The sequence below is a fragment of the Tupaia chinensis genome, unplaced genomic scaffold (assembly GCF_000334495.1).
Source record: "Tupaia chinensis unplaced genomic scaffold, TupChi_1.0 Scaffold146187_1, whole genome shotgun sequence".
In the NCBI taxonomy this organism is placed as follows: Eukaryota; Metazoa; Chordata; class Mammalia; order Scandentia; family Tupaiidae; genus Tupaia; species Tupaia belangeri.
Genome location: NW_006206042.1, coordinates 1,293,150 through 1,312,490, shown reverse-complemented (window position 1 = coordinate 1,312,490; position 19,341 = coordinate 1,293,150). Strand labels below are relative to the sequence as shown.

Sequence of the window (19,341 nt, the reverse complement as noted above, 5' to 3'; positions counted from 1 at the left end):
GGGGGGGGGGGGGGGGGGGGGAACACAGGCAGAGGGCCGGACCGAGTCTGGGTGAACAGAGAGAAGCTGCCCTAGGAATGGCAGGGGCAGCCCACTCACAGTGGGGTGTACCAAACACTGAATCTCTGCAGATAGCCACCATCAAAGCCAGGCTCCCAGGAGACATTGGCAGCCTTGGGCAAAGGCACCACAGACACGTTGGTGACCGCATGGGGACTGGTGCCTGGGCAAGGGGAAGGGAGGGAGGGTGACAGTTAGGGCCCTAAAGGAGGATGAAGAGTGAGGAGAGGGGCAGGACTTTTGACCTCCCTCCACCATCCCAGGGTCCCACACCTACAATCCCCCACGTGGGCATTCCAAAATGATCCCCCCATCTCCTGTCACATGTGACCTCCCCCAGCCCTGGGCCCGCTCTGCAGCCACTGACCCAGCACGTAAATGTTGGTGGAGGTGGCCACGCGGGCTACAGCATTGCTGGCGCTGCATTCCCAGCGCCCGTGGGCCTCCTTGGTCAATGGTCGCAGGACGAGGCTGCTGTTGCTGTCCACCTGGGTCTGGCCCCGCAGTCCCTGGCTCACCTACGGAACCACTGGTCAGCCCTGAGGACACACGCAGCCACCCCTCACCAAGGGCGCCGGGCAGCTGGCGTCCTCCCCACGCCACCTGACAGCCCTCTCCTCCCCACAGGACAGCCAAGGGCACGGACCGTAGGGTGCCGTGGGCTCAGATCTGGGCAGATGAGGCCTGGAAGTTTACCTTGACCCAGGAGACAACAGGAGGGGGGTCTCCTCGGGCGGCGCAGGGGATGAGTAGCTCCCGCCCTACTTCCTGGAAATATTCTTCCTTGGGCCGTTCTATAAAAGCTGGTGGAGCCTGCAAGCCAGACGTGCTGTTGGGAGCGGCCTCTCATCACTGCCCTAGGCTGGTTACTCCCGTCTCCGGGCTCCCTGTCACACTGCATTTCGGTCTCGGTCTTACGCTCCATCTCGGGGTGCCCCTCTAGCTCTACGGCTCTGTTCCCCAGCGGTTAGAGCTGGAGGGCAATGTGAGATGGGTAAGGACCGGTGGGCCAGGACAGGCTCAATGGCGATGACCAGACCTCTTCTGAACACCCTTTCTCCCTTCTCAGAGCTCCCGAAAGGAGGCATCCTGGTCAAGATGGGTAAGAGCTGGGACATGTAACTGTGCATCTGCTGAGTGGCCAGTGTCCCGGATCCCTAGCACCATCTCAGCCACCACCTCCGGGAGAGCATCTGGGGGCTGCTGCTGTGGCCACTGCAAGAAACGCAGACCTGGAAACCCCTCCCCAGTCTGCCCTGCCCACCCCAGCCCACCTCATCCGCTGGCCTGGCCTTAACACACATCTCCAGTTACCTGCCCACCCGCTACAGGCTCCGCCCACCCGCTACAGGCCCCACCCACCTGGCCTCACCTTGAGCAGCACGCGGGTCACAGGTGAGGGCCCCGCGGTACCAAGACTGTTGTAGGGGGTGCAGGAGTATTCTCCCAGGGCATCCTCATTCCCTAGTGCAATGACCAGTGAGCCTTCTGTGCCCTGGGACCAGCCAGGGAACTGGAAGGAAGAGATGACAACTAGAGAGGAAGCCAGCAGAGCTGGGCGCTTCTTCAGAGTCCATAGAAAATGTGTACTATGAAAAGGCTATGCAGGAGTTTCCGAAATTCTCCGTACCAAAATAAATTTCTGCCCCCTTTTTTTAGTTTATTTATGATTCATAAAAGAATGAGTCTAAGGGCTCAAGGACTGTATTGCCTCTGCGGACCGGCATCCACAGCACCTCCGTCTGGCCCCAACCTGTCTTTCCAGCTTTCTCTGCGCCATTTAGATCCCTCCAGGTGCTTCAGCTCCCACTCAGCTGGAAAATGTATTGTTCTACGAATGCCCTGTATAGTTTCCTGCTTCTAGGCCCTGCTTTTCACGGAGAAAAACTGTCCACCCTGCAAGACTCATCCCCAGAGTCCCAGAAGCTGTTGCGGATCTTTTTTTTCAATTGCCAGGGTGTGGGCTTGCCACAGAGAGAGCCCCCCCCCCCAAGAGGCGTGGTCACACCGTAATTCCTTCTCCATCCTGTCAGGATTTGGGACATGCATGCACACATGCCCGGCATGTTTCTCAAGCTGCAGGGGCCAGGATTCAACCATGCAGTTGGCCATGTGGAATCTAGCTCCTTTAACTACTAGACAGTGGGGCTGGCCTGCAGGTCTATCCTTAACCACACTAAGAGGAAGGCACGGACTCCATCTCTGACCTTTTGGCTGTTGCTGTCTTACCCAGACCAGGCGGTGTCCCTGTTAAGGATGGACACCTCTATGGCACCCAGGAAGAAGTTATGTTCCCTAATAACTGAACTGAATTAAACGGATCTAAGTCAACCCAGCCGTCCTGCTGACCAAGCTGTAAGACTGTCCCTTGTGCTCAAACCTGTACCTTGTCCAGCCGCAGGGCCTGCCCATCCTTGGTCCAGGTGACAAAGAGCAGCGGAGGGTTGGCACGAACCGGGCACCGGATCACCCCCCGCATGCCTACAGGCAGAGGGGTCTCCGGAGGCATGGCCGTCACCTGGGCTGGGTCTAGGGGGGAGCAGTGGTGAGTTGGAGGAGGAGGGGTGGCCGCGGGGAGAGGAGCAGGCTGGGGAAGGAGCTGGGGCCAGGCTTACAGAGCACGGTGAGGTACGCAGAGGCTGAGGGCGGGTGCAGGAGGCCATTGCTGGGCACACAGGTGTAGCGGCCAGCATCATCAGGCTGGGCAGCCTGCAGCCGCAGGCTCCCGTCCACCAGGATCCGCACTCGTGCCTGCAGGCGGCTGCAACGGGGCCATGTGAGGGGGGTCCAGGCCTCGCCCAGTCAAGACTGCCCTCCGGCTCCCCCTCCGCTCCTCACTTAGGTGGCCCACCTGATGTGGAAGACGTTGACGCTGTCCTGGAACCAGCTGTAGGTGAGGTTGGCAGGGTACGCCTCAGCCTGGCAGGCCAAGGAGACGTCCTGTGAGGCGTTGACTGTGCTGTTCTTGGGGGGCACCACAATGACGGGGGGTCCTGCAGGGGGCACAAGGGGAGAGAGATGGCCTCAGCCCTGTCTTCCCAGAACCCTGAGCTCATGTCTATCACGCCTCCCGGCGCTGCCCTCTGGAATACAAGGCTGGTGCTGCAGGGCCTTAGGGAGCTGAAACGGGAACTTCCCTTCTGTTACGGAAGCCCCTCCTTTCCTGGAGACCCACTCCCTTTCTCAAATTCCCCGTGCCCCCAGCAGCAAAGACGCATCCAGCTCCCTGCCTCCAAACCATGTATGTTGGGACCAGCAGTTGGCATAATGGCTATGTCGCTGGACCTCCATGTAGTCGTCCGTAGTTCAAGTCCCGGACCTGGTGGCTTAGACTCACGCCGGACGCGTGTGCGTGCGTGCCCAAGATCCCAAGAGAAGAATGGAGGAGAAGGGATTGCGGCATGGCCATGCCCCCTGGGGGGCTATTTCTCACTTTCTGTCTCTCTTTCTGGTGAGCACACATGCCCTATAGCAAAAACCTCAAAAAAATAAGTAAATAAATAAAATGTATGTTGGGGCAGGGAGTTTGGTTTTTTAGATTTTTGCCAGAAGGCGAGTACTCACCAGAGAAAAGGAGAGAGACAGAGGGAAAGTGAGAACTCACCCTCCAGTGGGAATGCGCCACATCACAATCCCTTCATTCTCCTTGGGATTTTGGGCATGCACACATGTGCCTAGCATGTTTTTCTTTTCTTTTCTCTTTTTTTGAAGAGATTTTTTGTTTGTTTGTTTGTTTGCTACAGGGTGCGTGCGCTCGCCAGAAAGATAGAGACAGAGAGATAGGAAGAGAGAAATCACCCCCCAGGGGGATTGGCCACACCACAATCCCTTCTCCATTCTCTCAGCATCTTGGGCATGCACGCACACGTGCCCGGCGTGAGTTTAAGCCACCAGGTCCGGGACTTGAACCGTGGTTGGCTACATGGAAATTCAGTGACATAGCTATTACACTAACTGCTGGTCCCCGTAGCATGTTTTCAAGCCACAGGGTCTGGGACTCAAACTGTGATGGGCCATATGGGATCTAACGCTATCCATTATGCCACCTGCTGGCGCAAGGGGCAGTCAGTTTTAAATCTACTCATTTACCTTTTGGGTCCATCACAACTTGAACCACCTGCATCTTGCCTTAGTCCAGGTACCTACTATCTCAGCCCAAGATGCTGCAGCAACCCCCAACTCCGAGACCCCCATAGCCACACTACGTGGCTGTTCATGCAGAAATGTCTTCTTTGGCCACAGAACACTTCTGCTCAAGAACCTGAAGCAGCTCCTGGCAACCTCCACATTAAACTCAAACTTCTTGACCCTGTAGACCCCTGTGACCCAACCCCTCCACACCAGTCAGCTTGCTGTCAACATGCCAGGCTCACTCGCGCCGCCATCCTCTGCCCTCTGAACCTGACCCTGGCGTCCCTCCTGCAAAACCATCCCTGAACATTGCAGTCCCCGCGCTCTCTCCCACACTGGGGCCTGCTGCACCAGCAGGTGGCAGCAAGAGGGAAGAGCTGACATGCAGGGTATCCACTGCATGCCAGGCACTAAATGCTCAGATTTTTTTTTTTTTTTTTTTTTTGCTATAGGGTGCATGTGCTTGCCAGAGAGAGACAGAGAAAGTGAGAAAGTGTCTGTCCTTCCTCCAGAGAGAGACAGAGAAAGTGAGAAAGTGTCCTTCCACAGAGGGGTGGCTGTGCCTCAGTCCATTCTCTTCTATTCTCCTCTTGGCATTTGGGGCACACATGCAAATGTTTTCCAGCCGCTGGGTCTGGGACTCAACTGCACGGTCAACCATGTGAGGTGAGCCACCTTCACCACTGTCGACCGTGGTGGGTGAGCCACCTTCACCACTGTCGACCATGGGGGTGAGCCACCTTCACCACTGTCGACCGTGGTGGGTGAGCCACCTTCACCACTGTCGACCGTGGGGGTGAGCCACCTTCACCACTGTCGACCATGGGGGTGAGCCACCTTCATCCCTATGCCACGAGCTGGCCCAGTGCTTGGCATTGTATCTGGATTGCCTCATTTAATCCTCACAAGAACCTCCTATGGTAGGAATTACTGTCTCTTTTTTGTTTGTTTGTTTTAAATTCCAGAGGGTACATGTGCTTGCCAGAGAGATGGAGAGAGGGAAGAAAAAGCACCCCCCATGGGGCAGGGTCATGCTGCAACTCTTCTCCACTTTTCTATCCCGTCGGGATTTGGGCACACACAGGTGTTTTCCAGGCTAGGGCCGGTAGGGGATCCCGCTCCCTTGACCCTCAGGCCATGGGGCTGGCCCTGTCTCCACGTTCAGTTGAAGAAGGCACAGAAGCAGGCTGTGAGGTGGCTTGCCCAGGGCCAGCAGGGGAGGAGAGATGTATTCTCAGGCCTTCCTGACACCAGAGCCTATACGCTTAGCCGTGACCAGACACGGCTTTTTCCACAGAACCCTGGGGGTTGACACTTTGCTCTTTCACCAAGTAGTCTTACTTCCATCCTAATCTCGTTAGATAGGAGATTCTACGAAGGCAGGGCCCAGGCCTACACCTCCCAGCCTGCCTTCCTGCCAGGCTAGGACACTATGTGCCACTCCTGTGCTTGTCGGTCCCTAACTAAACTCTCTGAATGGTCCTGAAAGTTACAGCCTCTTTAAAAGTGAGGAAACTGGGCTCAGGGGAGTTACGACTCCTGGCACAGTGCCAGCACCTGTGTCCTCCCTGCTGGCACATGCTGCTGGGCTGCCTGTCCATTTCCTGATCTTTTTAAAATTGAGATGCTGTTTTATTTTTTTGTTTGCTTGTTTTTGGAGAGGTTTCTGCTATAGGGCGCATGCGCTCACCAGAAAGAAAGAGTGAGACAGAGACAGAAAGCAAGAAATCTCCCCCCCTCCCAGGGGGGATGGCCACGCAATCCCTTCTTCTCCGTTCTCCTCTCAGGATCTTGGGCACGCACGCACACACACCTGGCGTGAATTTAAGCCACTGGGTCTAGGCTCAAACCGTGGTCAACTACATGGGAGTCCAGCGATGTAGCCATTACACCAACTACTGGTCCCATGAGATGCTGTTTTTAGAGCAACAGCCTGCATTGAAGGCCTGTCACATGGGCCCCTGCCCTCAGGCACAAATCCACTTCCACCTAGATCACAGTCCTCCCACACAGGTGTCCTTGGTCCCCAGAGATCACCTAGCACTAGCAGCTGGGTTGCATGGGTGGCGCTGCCCTCAGTGCTGGTGGCTTGGCAGGTGTAGACCCCAGGGCTGCCTCTCTCCACTCGCCGAATCCTCAGGGTGCCGTTCTGCACCTAGGAAAAGTCAGAAGATAGGTCCCCACCCTTCCTGAAGCCAGCCTCACACTCTGCACTTCTGACACTGGCCAGCAGAGGGAGGCAGACCCCAGGCTCCAGGAAGCCAAAGTAAAACCCCTCTGCATCATCCTCCAGCCCTGCTCCCAGGTCCCCACTCCACCTTCACACTCAGTCCAGCCCCAGGACTCACTTGCACCTGCCCCTGTTCCTGCCCCTGGCCAAGGTCTTGTCCTCGGAGCTTCCAAGTTATGTGGGGTTGGGGGCTGCCACGGGCCACACAACGCAGGGTCACAGGCTCCCGCTCCTGAACTTCTAGCACCTGTGGGGGCGTCTCCTGGAACTGAGGGGGCGCTGCGGGGAGACAGAGGCATCAAGGGTTGCCAGAGGGGCCACCGGCCCAAACAGCAGTGTCAGAGGACCAGGGAGACAGGCCACTCGGCCACTCTGAGGGAGAGCCAGCTCACAGCCCTTGGCCACCACCAGCCCAGGGGCCCCCAAACTCTGCTCCCAGAGCACCCTGTCCTCTACACCCAGGGTGCAGTGAGCACTGTAGCTGCCCATCCATACCCTGACCTGGGGCACAGGAAGGGTGTCCAGAGGGGGAGAGCGAAGTGCCCTCAGTCCCCACTGTCCTGGGAGCCAGGAGGCCTGGGTCAGTGGCATGACCCAGCCTCTCTGTGCCCCAGCTCCACCTATGAAGTAGAAATAGCTATGACCTCCTGGGTGGAATCCGTGCAGCCCGGGGGGTTCGAGTGTTCTGGAAGCACAGAACACGGTACATATGTGAGCTGGCTCTCCCTCAGGGTCCACCCCCATCACCTTGAGCAGGGGGCAGAAGGGAAGAGAGAAGAGGAAGTACCACCACAGAGCCTAGGCTGATTGGATTTAGGTTTGAAGAACCGAAAACGCAGGATTGGAGGGTGGGGTAAACCACAACCACCAAGCGAACCAACGGGGATGCCAGGAAGGGCAGGGCACTGGGACTCTCGCGGGGTGGAAACAGAGCCCCCTCTTCCCTTCTCCACCAGCCAGAGGTCCCCACCACTCTCCGTCTCCGCTTCCTCTCCACCACCTGCCCCCCAACATCATACAATGGACTGTGAGGTGCACCCAGGAGCCATTCGCGAAGTCGTCTTCGGGGCTGTGCTGGTCCAGGAAGAGCACACGGCACTCGTACCAGCCCTGGTCCTCCACCCGGAGCCCCTCGATCTGGAGAGAAGCCCCCTTCTGCAGCCGGACTCGCCCTGGGGAGGAGTCCTGAATCAGGGGTGAAGGGAGCCCACGGAGCCCCAAGCCCCAGGTCACCCTGATCAGTCTGAGAGGTCAAGGACAGTCTCAATTACTCTGAGAGAATGAGGTCCACAGAGGCGCGGATGGGCTGGGGTCATGGAGGGCAGGTCCTTCTGCTTATCCTCTGTGACTGTTCCTGCCTGTCAGGAGCTGGGACCAGCCCAAACAGAGAATCCAGTGGACAAACTGCTCGACTAAACTGCACCCAGCTGGCCTGTTGGGGGACCGGGGCTGGGAACCAGGACTCTCCTCTGGACCCTCACAGGAGGGGCCCACCCGGGGCTGTTGTGGTTAGGGCAAGGCATGAGCGCAGACATACTCCTCCTGCCAGAGGACTCTGTCCCCAGGAACCTCAGCAGTGTTTGGGGCCCTCCCAGGGACCCAGCCCTCGCTCGCCAAAGCCCCTAATCCCTCAGGGCTATTATCAGCAGCCTAAGCGCCTTAGGGTGGCCAGAGTCCAGTCCACCAGGCAGCAAAGTCAGCAGCCTCCTCACCCCATCCTCTCCACGCCCCAGGGCACTCCGGCCCCAGCTGACTGACCACAGAGACAGCCACAAAGCCACGCAATCACAGCAGGAGCAGCCGCCCAGTTCCCACCCTGTCAGCATCCACGCCCCGCCACCAGGCTGGCTTCACCCCGACAGCTTCGCCGGTGCCTGGCAGTGCAGCCTAGTGAGACAGAGCCAGACCGATCTCGGCACGCATCTAGCCCGGCTGTGCACGCCTTGGGGCAGGCTACTGAACCTCTCTCTCAATTGCCTTTTCCTTGTAAGAAATGACAGGAAGAAAGAACTTGGGGTGGAGTGGAGAAGGGGAGGGGAGGCATGCAGCTCGGCGCCTGGCATGGGTGAGTGTCCAGATAAAGGTGGCTGAACAAATGAACGAGCCCAAGATTTCAAATCAGAAGCTGGCACTCAAGACTTGGCCTTGTCCCTGGCCTGATTACCCTCACGTCCCTTTCCTCCCCCTGCCTCAGTGCACAGCACCCCGCCAGAAACCCGGTCCCACCTAGATTTCTCTCCATTACCCACCACATCCACTTGGTCATTAAATCCTTCAAATTTGGGGCCAGCAGGTGGCATGGTGGTTAAGGCGTTGGCCCCCCTAATGGCTGATCGTGGTTCAAGTCCCGGACATGGCGGCTTGCTTTCTCACTTTCCCTCTCTCTCTGGTCAAATAATAATAATAATAAGTAAAATAAAATAAAATAATTTGTTAAAAAAACTCTTCCAAATTCTATCTCCTAAATGTTTTCCTTCTCTACCATCTTCACCTTTAGGCTAATATTATCTCTCATCTGGGTTACTCCAATAACCTACCTACTAGTAGGCCTCCTGGCCTCAACCTATTCCCCTTTATAGTCACCAGTTGTTCACACTCACCTTGACCTCTTTTTTTTTTTTTTTTTTTTGAGAGGTTTTTGCTATAGGGCGCGTGCGCTCGCCAGACAGATAGAGAGAGACACAGAGACAGAAAGCGAGAAATCACCCCCCCAGAGGGGATGGTCACGCCGCAATCCCTTCTCCATTCTCCTCTCGGGATCTTGGGCACGCACGCACACGTACCCGGTGTGAGTTTTAAGCCACCGGGTCCGGGACGCGAACCGCGGTCGACTACGTGGAAGTCCAGCGATATAGCCATTACACTAACTGCTGGTTCCCAGACCTCTGACCTGGAAATGGCACCCTCTAAACCTTACTCAATATGCAAATGCAGCTCCAAGACAGGTTTCCCAGCACTGTCCACCCCAGCCCTTCCTGATCCCAGAAATCCTTTTTTGCTTCCCAAAATTCACTAATCCTTATTTTTTTCTTTTTCCATAAGAGAGAAGCACCTCCAACGAGAGTCCTCACACCAGGATATACCCCCAGTCCCAGGCGGCATCAGGGGCACGAGGGCTCAGCACGTACACTCCAGACTCTTCCGTGGCTCCAGCATCAAGGCGCATTGCATTACTGCAGCGGGCTGGCCAGGAGTAGAGAAAGTCTGAAGCTGTTAGCACACTTGCCCCTCCAATCTGCTCCCGGTCTGCCACTAGAGGGACCATTCTGAAATAGTCTATAAGCCTATGGTGGCCCTCATGGTGCTGGAGAAAAGGAGGGTAACCAAATAGAGGATGGCTTTGTGATCTCAGGCAAGGATCTTCTTTTTTTCCTTCTAATGAATTCCAGGGGTGTGGATTTTCTACTATGGGCGGACCTGCTTGAAGGGCAAGGTGTTTAAATCTCCACCCAGGAGATATGGCCAGGCCTGGCAGGTAAATATTTAACACACTCATACTCTCCCACCCACCAGCAGGATTCCTGTCCCCTGAATCTGCCTGGCCACGGAGCCCTGCAGAACCTTTCTGCATCCTGTCTGATAATAACTTTCCATTATGGCGATCTTCTAGCTGGACAAAGGAAGAAGTGGGAAGGAAGATTGAGTGTTAAATAAGGACCATGTAACATTAGGCAATGTCACCGCATTTAATCCTCCCAAGAATCCCATTATAGATGAAGGAGCTGATATTACATTTCTTTCCAAAATTATATGACTAGTAATTTACTGCGATATTGTGAAATATGTATGAGGGACCTTCAGGAAGTTCGTGGAAAGTGCATAGTATGAGGAAAAACTATGCATAGGCCTCATGATTTTTTTTGCACCCAAGAAACACATACATCAATTCCATTTTCCTTGAACTTTTCTGATATTTCTTATTTCCTGATACACAGCTTATAAAACCTTTGGAATCGCTGGAGAGAGAAAGGTGTATTTGTTTACCAATAAGTTTGACCTGTGGCTGGGGGAGCTATAGGATGGGGGCTGGTCACCTGAAGACCCAGAGCATGTTTAGAATTGGGACTTAGCGGGGGCCAGCAGGTGGTGTGGTGGTTAAGGATGCTGGACTCCCACATGGCCAACCATGGTTCAAGTCCTAGACCTGGTGGCTTGCTTTCTCACATTCCCTCTCTTTCTCTCACTCTCGTGCTGTCCCTCTCTGATCAAATTACAAATAAATAAATAAGTTAAATAAAATAATTATTTTTTTGTAGAAAAAAGGACCAGTAAGTGGTATGGTGGTTAAGGTGCTGGAATTCCCACATGGCTGACCATGGTTCAAGTTCCAGACCTGGCGGCTTTCTCTCTCTCTCTCTTTTGGTCTTTCTCTGGCAAAACTCATGTGAAAATAATAATAATAATAAATAAAGTTAAATAAAATAATTAAAAAAAAAAAGAATTGGGACTTAGCCCCATGCCCCAGTCTCTAGGGAGGGGAGAGAAGAGAAAGGGTAAGGTCGTTGCCCATGGTCAGTGACTAAATCAGTCCTACATAATGAAGCCTCTATAAAAACCCAAAAGAGCTGAGTTTGCAGAGCTTCCGGTTGGAAAGCTGAACTCATAGAGGTTCCTGGAGTTAGAGGTTAGTGCTCTGGAGAGGTATGGAACCTCTGCCCCTTGTCCAGTACCTCTCCTGCCACTCTTCCATCTGACTGTTCATGTGTGCCCTTATAACAGCCTTATGACAAATGAGTAAACGCCAAGTGTAGAGTTTCCCTGGGTTCTGTGAGCCACTCGAACAATTTTTTAAAATTCTTTGTTTAATTTTATTTATTATTATTATTTTTTAAATGTGATCACAGAAAAACAGAGAGGGAAAATGAGAAAAAGATGCTAGGTCCAGGACTCAAACCATGATTAGCCATGTGAGAGTCCAGCACCTTAACCACCACACCACCTACCAGCTCCATTTTTGAAAAATTATACTAGATAGCATTGTGTGTTTGCCACAGAGACAGAGAGAGAAGGAGATGAGAAAGCATTTCTGTGCAGTGTGGCCCCACTACAATCTCCTCCATGTTTTCCTTCCTTTGGGATTTTGGGCACACGTGCACATGCGTCCGACATGTTTTTTAAGCTGCCGGATCTGGGACTCAAACTAAGCAGGCAGCTATGTGGGATTCAGTTGCCTTAACCACCATACCACCAGCTAGCTCTGCTCTAGCAAATTAATTGAACCAGAGGAGAGCATCATGGGAATTTTCAATTTGTAGTCAGTTAGTGGTACATACAGGTGACAACCTACTACCTGGGACTGGTAGAGGTTGGGCCAGCCTCTAGTGCAGTGGAGGCTGTTTGGAGGGAGCTGGATCCCACATGGCTGACCTTGCTTCAAATCTTGAGCTCAGGGACCAGAAGATGGTGTAATAGTTGCTGGACTCCCACATGGTCGACCACGGTTTGAGTCTTGGACTCAGTGGCTTAGAACTCAGGCTGGGTGCAGGACCAGCAGTTGGCGTAATGGCTGTGTCACTGGTCTCCCATGAAGTCAATCGCAGTTCGAGTCCTGGACCTGGTGGCTTAAACTCGCATTGGGCGCATGTGCGTGCGTGCGTACGTGCGTGCCCAATATCCTGAGAGGAGAGTGAAGAAGGGATTGTGGCGCGACCATACCCCCTGGGGAGTGATTTCTTGCTTTCTGTCTCTCTGTCTCTCTCTGTCTTTCTGGTGAGTACACGTGCCCTATAGCAAAACCTTTCCAAAAAGAAAAAAGAACTCAGTCTGGGTGCATGTGCATGCGTGTCCAAAGTCCCAAGAGGAGAATGGACGAGAAGGGATTGCAGCATGGCCATCTCCTGTGGTGGTGATTTCACTTTCTGTCTCTCTGTCTCTTCAGTGAGCACACGCACTCTACAGCAAACTATAGCAAACAAACAAACCAAAAAAAAACTTCAAACAAACAAAAAGTCCCGCACACACAGTTTGGCCCCAGAGGCTTGAGAAAAACACACGAGGCACAGAGGTGCCCATAATCCTGATGGGAAAGAGGCATGGAGGAAAGGGGATTGCAGCATGACCAGGCCTTTTTGGGGGATGCACTCTCTGGTGTGTGCACCTTCTGGCATTAATTAAAAATAAAATAAAATAAAATAAAATAAAAAACATGCAGGGAGTCTTATGGAAGTCAGCCCCAGCCCGTGGGATCAGATGCTATCTCTAAGGACAGAGGGTCAGAATTGATTGAACAAAGAACTGAGTTCTCTGTTGGAGAATCTGCAGAACTGCTTGGTGTGTGAGGTAAAAACTCCCAACACATCTGGGGTGCCAGAAGTGTTCTGTGTTGTGAGAAAACGGTAAGAGAAACTGGGTGTGTGTTTTCCCACGTCGTCCCTGTAACGGGGCCTCCTTTCTGCAGACACCATGTACCTTCCATGGAGCACTGTGCTGGGACCCAGGGATGTGCAGGACACGGAGCACAATCCGTGCATTCTCACTCGGGAGATGCTGGTAGCCAGGCGGTCACAGTTCCACATGTTGGTTCACTGCAATGTCCGGTGAGCACCTGTGCGTCCTAACTTTGCTGTGCGCTCAGAAACGCTGGCCAGAACATTACTGAATAGGAAGGTTGCCGGGGGCAGCAGATCTGCTTCTTTTTTTTTTTTTTTTTTTTTGGGGGGTTTTTCTATTGGGGGAGACGGCGAGAGAGAGAGAAAGAAAGAAAGCAGTGTTCATGAGGGATGGCCACAACTCAATCCCTCCTCCACTTCTCCCTCCTTTCAGGATTTTTGGGCACATGGGCACATGAACCTACTGTGTTTTTAAGCCACCGGGTCCAGGACTCGAACCACAGTCAACTACATGGGAGTCCAGCAACATAGCCGTATACTAACTGCTGGTCCCAGCTCTGCTCCTTCTGAGTCCTGCACCTACTCTCCATCCACAGGCTCAAAGTCTGCTGGACTTCAGGTCTCCCTGCAAGGATGTGTGAAAAAACAGACACAGTCTGTGTTCTCTCAAGCCCTCGGAAGGCAAGGGACACACACTCACGCACGCAGACCGTGTGCAAGTTCACGTCCACACAGAAACACAGTTCAAGAAACAGCGTGGACTGGGCCCAGGCATACACTAGGAAGCAGTGTTGTAAGAATGGCTTCCAAAGGGACCAGCAGTGGCTTAATGGCTATGTCGCTGGATTCCCATGTAGTCGACCGTGGTTCGAGTCCCAGACCCAGTGGCTTAAACTCACGCTGGGCGCGTGTGCGTGCGTCCCCAAGATCCCAAGAGGAGAATGGAGGAGAAGGGATTGCAGTGTGGCCATCCCCCTGGGGGGGAGATTTCTCGCTTTCTGTCTGTCTCTGTCTTTCTGGCGAGCGCATGCGCCCTATAGCAAAAACCTCTCTCTCTCAAAAAAAAAAAAAAGAAAAAAGAAAAGACTTCCAAGAAGATGAGACTTTGCAGAAGGTCTGGAGGATAAAAGGTGGTAAGGAGAGAGCTGGAGAGAGGGCTCAGGGCTTCTAAACGGAGCACGCATTAGTCCGTTTTTACCAAACAACCTGGGACACAGAAAACACACACCCCTTCTGCTGTGGGGGACATTTTTTTTTTTTCAAAGTTTTGACCACAGGGTGAGTGAGCTCATCAGAGAGTCCGGGAGAGAGAAAGTGAGAAGTCACTGCCCCGGGGGAATGCCTACACCACAATTCTTTTTTGTTTTCTTAGAGAGATTTTTGCTATAGGGCACGTGCACTCACCGGAGAGCACTCTCCAGAGAGACAGGAAGTGAGAAATCATGCCTGGGGGGGGTGGGGGAGATGGCTATGCTGCAATCCCTTCTCCTCCATTCTTCTTCTGGGATCTTGGATGTGCATGCACACACACTCGGTGTGAGTTTTAAACTGCGGGGTCCGGGACTCAAACCACGGTGGACTATGTGATTATCCAGCTCCGTAACCATTATGCCATCTGCTGGCCCCAATCATGCCACAGTTCCTACTACTCCATTCTCCTCCTGGGATTTTGGTCATACACGCACATACTCCCAATGTGATGCTCAAGCCACCAGGTCCAGGACTAGAACCATGGTTGGCCATGCAGGAGTCTAGTACCTTAACCACTACACCACCTGCTGGTCTCCTGCTGTGAGGGCATCTTGGGCCTCCCAAGAAACAGAGCACAAATGCAAAGAACAAAAGGACACTCCACAAGTTTGAAGAGTTAGTCCAAGATTCACCCCAGGAAAGAGGCCTTTGCTCCCAGGTGCTCAGTACAGACAGTGCTGGATACTTCACAGCCAGCAGCTAATTTACTTCCACATGGGGTCTTGAGAAGTGCATAGAAAATGGATATTACGAAAAAATGATGCATGGGTTTCAAGATTTTTTGGCATCCAAACCTCATACCTGAATTCCATTTTTCACAAAATTTTGAAGTCTCCTCATATTTACTTCTAGCTTGCTTTTATGATGCTTTTTTCTAATTTTGAACTCGTTTTTACCCAGTCCCCTCGGCTAGATGGCTTCTACAGTCTTGCTGAAAGATCAGAAGCCTTCGCTTCGGCGTGGTCCCTAAAGCTCACCGCAGGCCGCAGCAGCCATGGTTCCTCACACATTCTAGGCCACCAGCGTCACCCACAGTCCCAGACCCATCTCCCCTTCACTTGCACAGAGGGTTTATGACAGAAGATCATTGTCCTTTGCAACTTCCACCTCCTGTTGCTTAGCAACTGCAATTCTGAGTCCCCCACAAGAGAGAGGCCCTTCCACGCCATGAGGCAGAAAAGGAGTTAATGGGCTCTGGGGCCTCCCTCCAGGGCCCTGACCCCCTGGACCGGCTCTGGCCTGCCTAGGAGCAATGGACACAGACAGGGGTGGAAACTAAGGGAACCTAGAGGTTGCCTCTCACAGCCCTGCCGCTCAAGGGACACCACAGACACAGAAGGCCAGCTCATGAGTAGGGAAACTGTTAGCCATCCAGGGTTGGCTGCCCGAGGACCTCCAGACAAGACAGAGACGGAGAGAAGGAAGGGTTTCACATCTCCCGGGTGGAGCCCCAGGACAGGCCAACTCCACTCCTCCCTCACTCCCCCCATTTCCCTACCCTCAGTCCGGGGACATTCTGCATCTGTCCAACCTCAGCCCCAAGGCCCCTCACCCCTCTGGGCCTGGCAGGCAGAGAGGGCTGGTGGGTACAACCGTTTTCTCTCCACGTGTGCTAGTGGGGCTCCTTTCCATCAATTCCCACAGGGCTTGCGTAGACACGTACAGCCCCACCAGGCCGTTGGCCAATAACTGCCCCCAGTTTGAAAACCAGCTCTTCCCTCTGCAGCACCTGCCAGTGGCTCCTCTCCCTGCAGCTCGGCCCGCCCCGTAGCAGGAGCTCAGCCAATCCCCGCATTTCCCTCAGGATTCAAACTAAAGAGGGAAAGGGTGGGGGTCCTCCCACCAGCTTCTGCAGGGATGGCCTTTCCTGGGTTTCCCCTCTGAAAAGGCAACAGGACTCTGTGGCCCAGCAGCCCAGACCCATCCCTAGGACCTGCACACACTGCCCTCTGAGACCTGGCACTAAATCACGCAGATTAAGGCTCCATCTGGGATTAGGAGGAAGCTGAGCCAGTCTGGGAGCAGCTGCAGGGCAGCAGACAGCCCCCAGGGAGGCCTATGCACGACTGAAAGTCCATTCAGCACCCTAGTTCAGCCCCATCCACTCACTGACCTCTGGGGAACTGGGCTCTCCCCAGGGTCCCACCCTCCACGGGCTCCTCTCGGAATCAGACTGAGGCCCCCAGGAAAAGAGTAAGAGCACAGTCCCAGCCCCCCTGCTGCCCCGGCAGGCCACTTTCCAGAAGCCTAGAACCCTGAATTAGCATGAAGTCTGTGGGGGGGAGGGTGGGCAGGGGCATGAGCAGATGGTAGGGCCAGGGAGCAGGGAGCAGTGGGGAGACTACGGAAGTCAGGGTGACTTCAGGAAGATTTCCTGATGAGCTCTGGAAAGAGCCATTCGAGAATGAGGATGGACACTCGGAACAGGGCTGCAGGATCTCCCACGTGGAGTTCTAAACAGCACAGCTCGCGCGCGTGCACGTGTGCGTGCATAAACGAGCAAATCCCTCAATGGACAGCGCTTGGGAGCACAGCCATGCTTGCTAAGCACAGCAGGCGGTGGAGCTGGCCATGAGAGTGGGGCAGGGACAGAGCAGTGACTACGGGCTTTGTCCCCATCCTACCCGGCCCACCTTTGTGGGTGACACCTCCCCACCTCCCGCCTGAGGATAACTCTTACCCACGTAGTCAGGGTCGATTCGGGGAGAGTAGAGGCCGAACTGGATGAAGATGGGAAGCAGGAATCCAAAGCGCAGCCACTCGATGACATGCAGGGGAGGCCGGCCGGCTGGGGGCAGCAGGTCACAGCCCAGCACCGCACTGTCCCCAGCTCGGCCCACCACCGACACCACCTCAGGCTTCCCTCGACCTGTGTGGTGGGGGCACAGAGTACAGCAGCGACCAGCGTCAGGCCTGGGAGGGGCTTCCATCAGCATCTCCGTAGGCTCCTTAAGACTGGGTGACCGGAGGAACCCCCAACTTCTCCAGCACCAGCCCTAGTCCTCCCCTACCCTCACATGTTCAGGGAACCCCTGCAGGAAGACCTCCCACTCCAAGGCTGACAGGGAGTGCTGAGCCCCAGGCCCTGCTCACCGTCGGCCCCCTGGCTGACGACCAGGCTGAGGATGGCCAGACTTAGGCACCAAACCATAGCCCAGCTGGCCTGCTCGCCTGGCCCCCCCTATCCACGGGAGTCCAGATGGAGGGGCCAGGGGATGTCCACAGCCCAGCAAGCCCAGGGTCAATCCTGACCGGCCTCGGGTAACAGGTTTCAGCTCTCGCACTTCTGGGCACTTAGGGCTCGGCTCATGTAACACCTGAGGAAGCCGCTCTCTGGAGAACCACAAGATCTAAATGCAAAACGCAAGGCAACATGGAGAGTTAGTGCCCCAAGACACTGCAGCCCAGGCCTGGAGCCCAGAAGGGACCCACCATGACCCATGACCGAAGGGAGGGCGGAGAACAGGGAAGAGCAGGGCTGGGGCAGGAAGGGAAACCGAAGTTCCTGTAACCCCAGCACCAAGAGCTGAGTGTGTGGTGGGGAGGATGAGGGTGCGCTGGGTGGAGAGATGAGAGAGGAGGAGCCACGGTGGGGGCCAGGACAGTCAGAAGGGTTTTAGGGAAAGCAGATGAATTCAGAAGACCTGGATCTTAGAAAACTGAGCCTGGAGAGAACTGCGGGTTCCTCATACACTTGGAAAAAGATTCTTTAGGGAAGTATGGGACACTACTCCGCAGTGCCAAACCCTCACTTCCTCCTTCTTCCTCCTGATGCTAACCAGTGGCCGGTAACAAGGTGCAACCAGCTGATCTCCACCCCACTGTGACAGATAAGGACCCTGAGGATCTCTGCTCAGGGGCAGAGAGCAGTCAACCACAACCTGGGACTAGAAGCCAGGCCCAGTCAACCCCAGAGAGGGGCCCCAGGGCACCCCACACAATCCCTAGTCCCATTGCCCCAGCCTCTGTGAATAACCCTGGACACTGGGGCCCATCTGGCCTCCTTCCCCCACTCGGCTTCCTGAAGCTGCCTTGGCAGTTCTAGCGCTGAGCTGAGCTGAGCTGAGCAAGGCAGGCACCTGTGAGGGGAGGGGCTGCCTCTCCCACCTGCTGGGATGGGGGCCTCGACAGCATCCCCCAGGTCCAGGCAGGTCCGGGCTGGCAGTGGGCGCCACTCCCTCTTCCCATGCTGCCAGGCGCCAGGACCCAGGGGCCTCACCAGATTCCTTCCACTCTGCCTTCCCACACCCTGGGGGTGTGAGGGTTTGCTGGGCCCTCAGTTCCCCAACCCTGAGGGCATGGTCCCCGAAAAGCAAAAAATTAAAATTAAAATTAAAAAATAAAAAAGCCTGCACATCCTTAGGGTACACAAAATGCCTGGGGCCTGGAGGGCATGGGCTCTTGACAGCCCCAGCCCACAGGTCCTAGCCAGAGGGGCCTGCCTGGGCCTGGCAAATCCTAGTGGACCCTGCTTCGAGGCCTCCGCCCCACTCTCAGGCGCACAGTTCAGGACTGGCTGTAAATCACCCTCCAGCCCACACCCTGACTCCGGCCTTTACTTAATAATGCCCCTGCATGTCCGACTCCTGGCAGATCACCAGCAACCATCCATTCCCCAGCTCCCCACCGCTCCGCCCGGGGCAGCTCTCCCATATCTTCCTGAAAACCGCTTTTTCCGAATGCACAGGAACCCCCAGTCCTCTCCCGGCTCCGTGTTCCAAGATCCTTGGTAGGCTGGGAATCCCCATTTTTCCTTTGCTTTTCCCAAGATCTCTCCAACTGCCCGGCCCCCACGGCGTCCCCATCTTTGTGGTCTCTCCACCTAGCTCGCTCTCATCCTGCCAGCACTTCCACCGTTATCCCTACTTCTCACAAGCCCTTCCCCCAAGGGCCAGGGTCTCACCCCTGATCTCCCACTGCAGCGGGTCCTCTGAGCGACAAAGAACTCCCTCTGGTCGCCCTGAGTCCTCCCCATCCTCTGATCCCTGGAATTCTCCTGCCTCAGCCCACCTTCCTTCCACTTTGATCCCCCACCCCCAGCGATGCCTTCTCCCTCTTCTCTGGCCTTTCCTTTCTCTAGGAAGCCACCAAGAACTCCCCCGCCTCCCCTCCAGAACTCCTCCAGTTCCCCAGGAACCCCCACCCGCCCACCAAGAATCCCACTCCATTCCCCACAACTCCCCTAGTTCTGCACTCCAAAGAATTCCACTTCTCTCCTGAACTCCCCACTCTCCCACGTCCCCCACAACTCCGCAATGTTCTCCATGTCCCCGCCAGCACCCCACTTCTGTGCCCCCAGGACGCCCCCGCCCTCACCTGCTCTGCACCGCTCGGCTCCCC

General features: G+C 54.9%; 1 protein-coding gene across 1 annotated transcript in view; it reads right to left on the bottom strand.

The window, feature by feature from the left end:
• IGSF9 (immunoglobulin superfamily member 9) overlaps positions 1-19,341 on the bottom strand; it is a 25,584-nt gene that overhangs the window by 4,905 nt on the left and 1,338 nt on the right. The window contains exons 2-13 of the mRNA XM_027768440.1: positions 17,095-17,351; positions 16,682-16,870; positions 7,441-7,593; positions 6,540-6,700; positions 6,229-6,346; positions 2,912-3,053; positions 2,676-2,821; positions 2,447-2,589; positions 1,433-1,573; positions 757-873; positions 428-578; positions 100-223 (exon numbers count right to left, since the gene is read on the bottom strand). Coding sequence (XP_027624241.1) covers positions 100-223; positions 428-578; positions 757-873; positions 1,433-1,573; positions 2,447-2,589; positions 2,676-2,821; positions 2,912-3,053; positions 6,229-6,346; positions 6,540-6,700; positions 7,441-7,593; positions 16,682-16,870; positions 17,095-17,152 — 1,643 coding nt within the window. The 5' untranslated portion in view covers positions 17,153-17,351. The remainder of the gene's footprint in view (positions 1-99; positions 224-427; positions 579-756; positions 874-1,432; positions 1,574-2,446; positions 2,590-2,675; positions 2,822-2,911; positions 3,054-6,228; positions 6,347-6,539; positions 6,701-7,440; positions 7,594-16,681; positions 16,871-17,094; positions 17,352-19,341) is intronic.